Source organism: Nicotiana tomentosiformis, chromosome 8 (genome assembly GCF_000390325.3).
Source record: "Nicotiana tomentosiformis chromosome 8, ASM39032v3, whole genome shotgun sequence".
NCBI lineage: Eukaryota > Viridiplantae > Streptophyta > Magnoliopsida > Solanales > Solanaceae > Nicotiana > Nicotiana tomentosiformis.
This window is the reverse complement of record NC_090819.1, coordinates 112,482,705-112,494,123: the sequence shown is the minus strand read 5'-3', so window position 1 is coordinate 112,494,123 and position 11,419 is coordinate 112,482,705. Positions and strand designations below refer to the sequence as shown.

Genomic DNA, 11,419 nt, shown 5'->3' with positions numbered 1-11,419 from the left:
GCAGGAAAAAAAAAGAAAAGAAAAGAAAAGGAGAAGAAAGAAGAGTGTTCAAGTAAAGATAGCAAAAAGACCAAGGATGGCATCCCCAATCCAAGGATGTCATCCTCAATTCTAAAGATGTCATCTGTGGAAAGAGGCAACAGGAAGAAATTGATTCAAGAGCTAGGGATGCCATCCCAATCCAAGGATGACATCCCTGAGAATGTTATGGGCATAATATTCTATAAATAGGCATGACTTTTCAGTGGAAGAGAGGGAAAATCATTCTTGTGTAGAGAACACCAACTTTAATATTGGCTTTGTTTTAGCCTTAAATGTTATTTGTTTTATCGTAGGAATAGTATTTTTCTTGTTTATCTTTTCTCCATAATAGAGTAATTTTCTTTGGTTGGGATACTAGATGAAGCTATAAAAGTGTTATAATAATTATCTTAATTTTATTATCTTCTTATGTTGAAATTTTCTCTTTATCATCTTTATACATCAAGGTATTTGATATTGATTATATCTATTATCTGATATAATTATATACACTTACCAAAATCTTTATTTTTCTTATTCGGGAGAAGAGAAAGATTTAAACAAGTTTATAGATTTAGAAAAGGCTAATCGAAAGAGGCTTTTTCTCACTTGGTGCACTCAACTAAGATAATTCTTGCTTGAAGCTATTACTTTAATTGGTTAACTACACTAATTGAAATAGGTGTTATTAGTCACTTATTATTTAATATCACTAACTGTCAATAAATTGATAATACTAAGCGCGAGCGGTGCTATTTATATATTGTTGTTATGCGGAGTGATTGTCTTAGAAATAAGTGGTCATTCTGTAAACAAGATCTATGTTTGACTGTTAATCGATTAACTACACTAATCGAAAGAGGTGTTATTAATTGGATACTTGTATGTGATTTGGTTGAATTAAAAATAAGCGGTCATTTTATTAAACAGAGAAATAAATAATAAAATTTTAATTTTATTATAATGGTTTTATCTTGCTGATTCACGATATCCCAGCCTCTATCTTTTGTTATAAAACTATAAATATTTATTGCTTTTATTTTACTATTTTTTTTAACAACTCTCTCTTTACCAATTTGATTCTCTCAAATAGTGACAAAGACAATACAAATCTGTAGCCTAGGTGGTTCCAATCTTTGTGGGACAATATCTTAAACTTTACTATAATTTGACAGAGTACGAGTAGAAAAATCATATATGCCCAGAGCTCGTCAACTCATCATTGGCGATGACTCCACTATGATTGAGGAGACTAAGACATGTCTTCAGCAGAGTTTTAAAATCAAGGACCTGGGAGAGTTGAGGTACTTCCTTGGGATCAAGTTCACTAGGAGCGGAGATGGCATACTTATGCATCAACGCAAATATACACTTGAGCTTATTTTGGATATGGGGTTAGCAGGTGCAAAACCAGTTGGGTCTCCTCTCGAAGTGAACCTGAAACTCACTACCTCTGAGTTTGATGATCACTTTGGGATGATATCTGATCAGAAGCTGCCTGATCCCAGTGCTTATCAGAGACTGTTGGGGAGACTCTTGTACCTCACTAACACTAGGTCGGATATTGCTTTTGCAATGCAAAGTTTCAGCCAATTTATGCATTCTCCTAAAGTGTCTCATATGGCAGCTGCTATGAGGTTGGTTAGATATGTTAAACATTCTCCTAGTCTTGGGATCCTTATATCCGCAGCAGGTGATGATCATCTTCATGCCTTCTATGATACTGACTGGGGCTCTTGCCCCAATACTTAAAGGTCGGTTACTGGTTGCTTGATCAAATTTGGGACTTCTTTGGTTTTCTGGAAGTCGAAGAAATAGTCCACTGTCTCTCGCAGTTTTGCCGAGGCTGAGTACAAGAGTCTCGCCTCAACGGTTGTGGAGATTGTTTGGTTGGTTGGTCTATACAAGGAGTTGGATGTCTCCGTTCACCTGCCTGTTTCTTTTTCTTGTGATAGCAAATTTATGCTTCAAATAGATGCCAACCTTGTCTTTCATGAACAGACTAAACACATTAATATAGATTGTCATTTCTTTCAGGAGAAGGTGCACCACGATTTGGTTGTTCTTTCATATTTGCCTTCCTCGGAATAGCTGGTTGATTTCTTTACCAAAGGCCTCATTGTTGTTCAGCATACCTATTTGGTGTCCAAGCTCGGGATAAAGAACATCTTCATATCCCCTCGCTTGAGGGAGGGTGTAAAGGAGATAAATATATGCACTACAGTTCACTAGTATAGATGATTAGGCTAACTGCAGTTAGTAGTCAAAGTTACTGAAGTACAACTGTCAATTGATTAGCTACAACTGTTAAGTTATGTAGTTAGTAATATAAATATATTTAAATACAACAATTACAGTTGAGCTGAATAATAGATAAGATTCATTCACATTCTCTCTCTACACGATTCCCTCTGTTTTCTCTTTCTCTTGTATCTGATTTCCATTTCTGATTTGTTGATTCCATTGTAGTTATCAATACCAAAAATCGTACTAAATTAGTTCGGTACGGTTTGATAATTCTTAGTTTGTTTTTGTATGGTTCGATATTTAAAGAAAAAATAGTTTCTTCACCAGCTTGATGTCCCTCACTTGTAACTATGGTGTTTTGGCTTCACATATATGTTCCAATCACATTATCCACTGCTAGAAGTTAAATGGTCAAAGTGCTTAATCTAGTTCAATTTAGCACCAGGTTATTCTATTAACTACACAAAAGTTTTCTACACCAAAGACATGATCCTAAATTAATCAAACAGTGTAACCGGTCCTTATTTTTTTTTATAGGCGAGAACAATTTTTTTTTTACAACTAACTCTTTAGGGAAGAATCAGTTTCCCCTTTTCTTTCTTCAACCATAGAAACAGCTGCATGTTTCAAGTTGTAAAAAAGAAGAAAAAATCAACAATAAAATCAAAAAATATTAAAAGTTTCAGAAAATAATACTTAAGAAGAGCTGAAGATTACCGGAACTACATATACAAAGAAGGCAAAATATAGCAACTGACAAAAATATTTCGTTATTTCCGTATTTTGATTTACCAAAGTATTGAAAGTTCAATACCAAGAACCATATCGAAATACCGAACTTTTCAAAAAATTATACTGAATTAGCAACCGAAGAACCGATATCGAAATACCGAATTAATTCGATCCGATCCGGCTTTTCGATTTTTCAAATTTTATGCCCACCCCTAATTATGAAAACTTTATTTGGATTGGGACAACTGAAGTCACAATAGTAGTGTGGTCCATGAAAAATATGGGTTTGTCGCCAAAAATGGTGGAGGACATATGGTAGTAGCAATGGTGGTAGTGATGAAGAAGATGGATGGAGATGGTGGTGGTTATCGCGGTGGTAAAATGAAGAAGACAAACTAAAACGATGAAGGACGGCGGTAAATTGTGGCGATGCCGATGAATCCAAGAAGACGACTGTTGTTTAGGGGTGGGGAGAGGTGGGCGAGAGGCAAGAAAAATGTTTGTTATTCTTTTAAAGTTATTTTCCACGTGTGATTTAATAATTTGCTGCTTTTGGTATGTGAGAACCACGCCCGTGTTTAATTAAAATATTTTTCACTTGGTTTAAGTGTTCATGTAAGGCTAGCAAGTGTGCCGGTTCAGGCCCGGGACCGCGGGCCAAACGAGTCAAACGGCTAAACGGGTCAGGATCGTTTGGTTCGATTTTAGCGGGCCTGATCCGGTCTTGTGGGCCGATCCTATGATTTGGACCCATCAGGTTCGGGATCGTTTGACCCGCCAGGGCCCAGGACCGGCCCGGTCCGTTAGCGGACCAAACGGTCCCAACAGCTATGTGTCTAAGTAAAAAATGGGACAAGTTTAGGGGCTCTATGTATTTGGCCAAAGTTAAAAGATCTTGTACCATCTCGTCCAAACATAAGTAAAAGGGGACGCATCACCACTTTTTAAAACACGTCATAACTTATAAGTACTTATTCGCATTCAATTTATACTAAATATATTAATTTATCACTCTTATAAGATAAATGGCATTAAGAACATGTAGTAATAAATTATGGTTAAGCGATAAATTTTTGTCTAACAACCACATACAATGTTTTCATAAATTTGATAAGCACCAAAAGTGAGTGAATTTTTCTTTTGTAATGTTGTGTTATATGCTTATAGCCTCCTCCATCCCTCAAGCTTCTACCATATCTGTTTGACCTAGAAATATAAATCTCGGTTCAAATAATTAATTCTAATTAAACATAGGTTAATCTTAGTTAACAATAATTTCTTCAAATCTTGATATTAAAGAGATAGTTGAAAAGCATTTATGAAGACTATAATGATTCCTTGCAATAGATGCCTTACAACTACCAAGAATAATAACAATATATAAGATATTCAATAAGTGTCAATCTGGTGGCAGTCATGTAATTAAAAGGAATAATTTAAGCAGCAAAAAGTAGAACAAAGGAAACTTTCACCTCACAATGATTGGATGACAGATCCTCAAACAGTCGAGGATTCATCGGATCTGACAAGAATCTTAATGAAAAGTAAAGTCTTGTATTGAGTGAAGAATAAATCTTTTTCAAAGTGTTGTTCTTACAAGAAATGAATTTCACGTGCCTTTCCTCTCTCTCTTCCTGCATATTTACTTTGGGACTACGGACGTATTCCGGGAGATCCCCATGTACTGTATATTCATTTGAAACTACGGGACGGTATCCTGAGAGATTTTCCACTGTGTTTACCTTGTTCGGAGCCGAGGGCTCCCTTTAACTGTGTTATCGCAAATTTTACTTATATCTTTTACTGTTTAATTTACTATATTTACTCTGGTAGGGCTTTAACCTGACCTCGTCACTATTCGATCGAGGTTAGGCTTGGCACTTACTGGGTACTATTGTGGTGTACTCATGCCCTTTCCTACACAAGTTTTTCGTGTGCAGATCCAGGTACGAGCTATCAGCCTTGGGATTAGCGCGTGTTGCTGATTCTAGGAGACTTCAAGGTACTTCTGCTTGCGTCCGCAGATCTTCGGAGTCCCCTTCTACTCCCTCGCCTAGAGACTTTCTTTATTATCTTCAGACGTTTGTATAGAGCTACATAGATTATAGTAGCTTGTGACTTAGCTATATTCCGGGTCTTGGAAAATTATTTTGTATATGTCGAGTGGTACTACTCTTGGCTATTTAAAATATGTTGTTTATCTTTAGAGTGTTGTGTTTCTTTATATATTCCGCAATATTAGGCTTACCTAGTCGTAAAGACTAGGTGCCATCACGACACCTTACGGAGGGTTAATTTGGGTCGTGACACCATCCCTTCCGATACGTTCGGCAGAGTCATCCTTACTCGGTTGAACCGGGCGAGGAAGTGCCTCAATCCCTCTCCCGGAAACTGTTTAATAGAAAATATATCATCCACTCTCGCCTCAACCTTCTTGTCCCCATCATGGGCCGTTACGAACTTGTCGGCCATCTCTTCGAAAGTTTCAATGGAACGGGCAGGTAGTTGTGAATACCATATTAACGCTCCTCCTATGAGGGTTTCACCGAATATTTTCAACAAAATGGAAGATACTTGCTCTTTGGCGAGGTCATTGCCTTTCACGACGGTAACGTAGTGAGTCACATGATCTTCAGGGTCGGCCGTGCCATCATATATCCTGAGGTAGGGTGGTATTTTAAAGGTTTTTGGTATGGCATGTGGGGCGGCATCATCACTATACGACTGCTCGACGAACCGGCTGGCGTCTCTCTTCGGCAAGAGATTTGGGGCGCCCGGTATTTTGTTGACCCCTTCTCGGTGTTCTTTCATTTGATCCCGGAGTGCTTTGTTCTCATTATCCATGTCCTCCATCTTTTTCAGAATGGTTGCGAGAGTGTCGTCACCTGCATTGTTAATGACATTGTGAGTAATACATGTCGTTGGAGGAGGAGGGAGTTGGTTGTGCTGCTCGTCTGCTAGTTGTACAACGCAAAGTCCTTGCATTTTCTGTAGCCGTGTCCCGAGCGGGCTTACGGAGGACGCTGGTTAGCGTGTCAGTTAGCCATGCCTCAAGGAGCCTTTTTACAGCTGGGGGTGTCTCCTCTGCCACGGATGTGGAGGCTCCCTTACCAAGAGATTTTGTAATGCTACAGTGAGGAGGAGGTGACCCATTTCGTCTAGGGGAGGCATTGAGCGTTGCGTCTTCGTCTGTTGTTTCACAACTTTCATTGATGACGTTCATGAGGTTGGTTGGGAGGTCGCTTATTTTCTCGTCCTTTCTTCTCTGTTACCTGACATATTGGGATTTGTGTACACAAAGAAAGGAGATCTTGTTCTTGCTTCTTCTTTTTTACGTTAATGATCCGTGTTATTTGTAGATCTAGAAGAAACTAAAGATTTAACTAGGAAATCCCCATAGACTCCACCATATCTGTTTGACCCAAAAACGTAAATCTCGGTTCAAATAATTAATTCTAATTAAATATAGGTTAATCTTAGTTAATAATAATTTCTTCAAATCTTGATATCAAAGAGGTAGTTGAAAAGCATTTATGAAGAATATAATGATTCCTTGAAATACACGCCTTACAACTACCAAGAACAATATCAATATGCAAGATATTCAATAAGTGTCAATTTGGTGACAGTCACGTAACTAAGGGAAATAATTTAAGCAACAAAAAGTTGAACAAAGAAAACTTCCACCTAACAATGATTGGATGACAAATCCTCAAACAGTCGAGGATTCCTCGAATCTGGCAAGAATCTTAATGAAAAGTAAAGTCTTGTATAGAGTGAAGAATAAATCTTTTTCAAAGTGTTATTCTTACAGGAAATGAATTTCACGTGCCTTTCCTCTCTATCTCTCTCTTCCTTCTATGTATAGGGGATCCGAAAACCCCCTAATAGTACAAATGTAAAGAATATTTACTAGAATATTCTCTTGCTGATTCCATTTTTAATACTTGCCGTTACAGCTCTATCGTCAGTATTCAACCATGACCCTTCTCGACTCTTCGACCATGATCTTCATCGGTATTTTGACTACGGCTTTCTTAGACTTCTCGACCTCGGCTAATGTGACTTCATGACCGTCTTTAAATGGTGATTTACGGATCCTTCTCGTGGTGTTATTTTGACTTGAATATCCTAAAGGCAGATTTAACCCATACAATATCCAAGGCTGAATTCATGGGATGACTTTTCAATTATCATCTCAATTTCATTTTTGTATTCTAGTTAGTTAGATAATTCTCATACTTTCTCCTTTTAAAAAAAAAAAAAATCTTTATTTATTTCCTTTTCGGTAACAACAGTTTTGTATGCATAGATAATTAATAACCTGCTACTGAGAAGTTATAAAAAAGAAAGGAGATATGCATATATCCAATGCATTTATGAAGATTTCATTTATTAAAGAATTAAATAAAGAAATACATTTTCAGAAACAGAAACAGAAAAATACATGGCCAAAGCATAAACAATTTTAGTAACAGCAGTGGTGAATTTCTGGCCTATGTTTGAATATTTTACTCATTTTTATACACCTAATCCGCCACCTGGAATCCATAACTCTCTCATTACAACTAAAACAGTCACCATCTGAGCCTTGATGGAAAATACTGCATTGCAAAGAATTGAAGGAAAAGGAAAATCCATCAGCCAATGAAAGATTTATTGAAATACATATATTATTTAAAAATAGATTAAGTTAAAGTAGCCAATTAAAGCATTCACCTTTTCAATGAGGGAGATGTAGTTTGGCTTGACCTTTTCTACATCAATTCTAACTTTGCTCTTGCTGTACAAATCGTATTTGCTGCACATATATATATAATTTTGTAAATCATCTTATAAAACTGTAATTTATACTATTCTAGAGCTATTAAAAGTGGAGAAGAACATAAATTAATTACTTGAAAATCTTAAGCCACTTCATGTTCTCTCTGTCTTCCTCATTCATCAAGTGTGTGTATACTCCTGCCCTATGTAACGCTGCAATTTTTAAAAAAATTTAATTAATTTATCCCACTTCAATAAACATTGAATTACTCAAACATTAAAAAAATAAAAAATTAATATTTACCATAGAAAGAGTGGTAACGAATGACAAACAAAGCAGCAGAAGGAAGAGTAGTTCCATTTTCCTTGGCGACCAAATACATATAATCATCATGTCCCCATGACATAACAACGTTGTCAAGTCCACATCCTTCTTTGTATACACCATTCTTGGTGTTGTTAAGAGGGTTGTTTGTGTCTGGATTTTCCTTAAAGTACTGCATAGAAAAATGCACACGTTAATTAACGGGCAAAATACAAAATTGTTATTTTCTGTTGAAACTAATTGCATTTGCTGGCCAAAAGAAATATATAATACGTATATGCATATAATATACATATATACAAATCAAATACATTCTATTGTCTATTATTTTTTATAACAGTTAAAATTATAAATTTTCTTAATTAATTAATCATGTATTTTATTTTACATTTGTCAAAGGAAGACATTTTAGTAGAAGAAAATTAAAGAAAGTTTTACTTGTGGTGAACAATTGATTCATCAAAAGCACAACCTAATGGGAACGTATCACCAACAGCCCATTGAGGTAGCCCTCCAAAGCTAGGAAGAAGTAGTATTTTTCCAAGATCTATAGTCCATATTATATAGCATTATAAGAAACATAACAAAACAAAACAAAATAAACAAAGTAATATATGCGTATGGCATAAGTAACTCGTAAAGAGGATCAAAAGGATATAAATGGGGTATATACTAATATGCTTAATAAAATTATACTATAAAACAATAACAAAAGTAGGTCTTAATTGTCTTGAAAATGAATGACAACAATAGTATACTCCCTCTGTCCTAATTTATCTGATATACTTATCTTTCTAATTTATCCTTAAGATTCAAATAAGAAAAGAGTTTCAGGTCGTTTAGAGAGTATTAGCCCCGAACCCCTAATTATTGCTCCCTCTATTTCATTTTTTTATTACGTAACTTGCCGGGAGAATTTATTTTTGGTTTCAGAGTGAAATGGGACACATAGTCCTTAAAAATGGAAGTTTGAGTCGTAGGAATTGGCCGTAGGTTAAATTGTGAGAAGATGACTCTGGAATGGATTTCGACGGTTTCAATAGCTCCGTAGGGTAATTTTGGTCTTAGGAACGTATTCGGATATTGAATTGGAGGTCCGTAGGTCATTTTAGTGTCAATTGGCGAAAGTTGGAAAATTGGATGATTTTTGGGAAGTTTGACCGGGAGTGGACTTTTTGATATCGGGATCGAATTCCTATTTCGAAAGTTGGAGTAGATCCATAATGTCAATTATGACTTGTGTGCAACATTTGAGGTCAATCGGACTTGATTTGATTGGTTTCGGCATCAGATGTAGAATGTTAAAGTTTTAAAGTTCATTAGGCTCGAATCGATGCACAATTCGTATTTTTAGTGTTGTTTGATGTGATTTAAAGGGTTGACTAAGTTTGTATGATGTTTTAGGACTGGTTGGTATATTTGGTCGAGGTCTCGGGGGCCTCGGGTAAGTTTCAGATGGTTAACAGAACAAATTTGCACTTAGAACAAGTTGAAACTTGCTGCCTACTGATGCAATCGCACCTGCGGAACTTATCTCACAGGTGCGAGCTCGCAGAAGCGAGCCTGGATTGCGCAGAAGCAGATTTGGGGCTAGGTCGCAGGTGCGTGAAGGTCTCCGCATCTGCGAGCCCGCAGGTGCGAGCCATGCTCCGTAGATGCGGAGTGAAGGGGGGCAACTGGATTCTGTAGAAGCGGCTTGGGCGACCGCAAAAGCAAGGCCGCAGAAGCGGACCTCTTATCTGCAGAAGCGATAGAAGGCGCAGACGCGGGGAGGACCTCGCATCTGCGAGACCGCAGATGCGGTTAATTTTCCGGAGAAGCAGAAGTACTGGTAGAGCACTTAAATACAAGGGTTCACGGTTTTGCTTCATTTTAAACATTTTGAGCTCGGGTCTTGGCGATTTTTGAGAGCATTTTTGAGGGATTTCTTGAGATAAGTCTCTTGTACTCATTTTTTATCAATAATCTTGTTTCCCCATTGATTTTCTCACCTAGTTTGTATGCATTTAAGGTAGAACTTGGGAGTTTGAGGCTAGGGATTTAGAGAGTTTAATTTGGGGATTTGAGTGGTGACTTGGTGTCGGATTTTGGTAAAACTGGTATAGTTGGACTCGTTGTCGAATGGGTATTCGTATTTTGTGACTTTTACCCGATTCTGAGACGTAGGCCCGGGTCGACGTTTTGGGGCGATTTTTTGATTCTTTGCTAAAGTCGTAGTTCCATAATTTAAATTAGTTTCTTGTAGTTGTATTTATAGTGTGTAATTGCTATTGGCTAGATTTGGGCCGTTCGGAGTCGGAAAATTAAGGGAAAAACTTTCTTACCGATTGATTGAGCGAGATTTGAGGTAAGTGACTTGTTTAACCTTGTGTGGGGGAAACTCCCCTTAGGATTTGGTACTGTTGTAACAATTTGTGATATGTGAGCGCCGTGTACGCGAGGTGACGAGTACGTACACAGGCTAGATGTGGAAATTCTGGTTCTTGCTGAGTAGTCTTCTTTTAAATTCCTTAACCGAGTTGCCTTAGCATGTGTAGTTGTCGTGTTTAGCCTAGTATCGCATGTCTACGTGTTTTAACTTCTACTTGAAATTTGTGCCGCATGATTAGTTGAATTACTTGCCTCCGTGACCTTGTATTCAGTCTTTAATCGTATGATTCCTTGCTATACATTCGTTGTTCCATATGTTTTGAGTTGTGTATTTACTTTTGGGACTATGAGGCGGTACCTCGGGAGGTCCCTCTGTTGCATATTTACTTTTGGGACTACGAGCCGGTACCTAGGGAGATCCCCCAATTACATATTTACTTTGGGGACTACGAGGCGGTACCTCGGAGATCCCCCTGTTACATATTTACTTTTGGAACTACGAGGCGGTACCTCTGGAGATCCCCCTGTTGTGCGTTACATTTGGGACTACGAGGTGATACTTTGGGAGAACCCCTGTTGTTTACCTCTATTTGATGTGTTGTTACCTTTCTGAAAATTCTCGTTGTTCATTTCTCAACCGTTTCATTGTATAATTATATTTTCTCTCTCATTTCCTTTTTTCCAGTAGGGCCCTGACCTGACATCGCCACTACTCTACCGAGGTTAGGCTTGGCACTTACTCGATACCGTTGTAGTGTACTCATACTACGCTTCTGCACATTATTTTGTGCAGATCCAGGTTCTTCCTACCAGACCAGATACCAGTGAGTTGGATCGTACATGGAGACTTCAACGTATATCTGCCAGCGTCCGCAGACCTCGGAGTCCCCCTCTATCCTTATTATATTATTTTCCTCATTCTCTTTAGACTCTGAAAGGGGTGTTCGTCGATTGGTACGG

At 37.6% G+C, this 11,419-nt stretch overlaps 2 protein-coding genes across 2 annotated transcripts; one reads left to right on the top strand and one right to left on the bottom strand.

Moving 5' to 3' along the window:
• The first annotated feature begins 1,218 nt into the window (after positions 1-1,218).
• Positions 1,219-1,773, top strand: LOC138898003 (uncharacterized mitochondrial protein AtMg00810-like). Its single transcript, XM_070184034.1, has one exon. It carries the CDS (start codon positions 1,219-1,221, stop codon positions 1,771-1,773), a length of 555 nt encoding a protein of 184 aa, XP_070040135.1.
• Positions 1,774-7,365: 5,592 nt separating this feature from the next.
• On the bottom strand, positions 7,366-8,285 carry LOC104120755 (inositol oxygenase 5-like). Its single transcript, XM_018766399.2, has 4 exons — positions 8,069-8,285; positions 7,899-7,977; positions 7,720-7,801; positions 7,366-7,604 (listed from the first exon to the last, which is right to left on the bottom strand). Exons 1-4 carry the CDS (start codon positions 8,265-8,267, stop codon positions 7,578-7,580), a joined length of 387 nt encoding a protein of 128 aa, XP_018621915.2. The 5' UTR covers positions 8,268-8,285; the 3' UTR covers positions 7,366-7,577.
• Between the last annotated feature and the right edge of the window lie 3,134 nt (positions 8,286-11,419).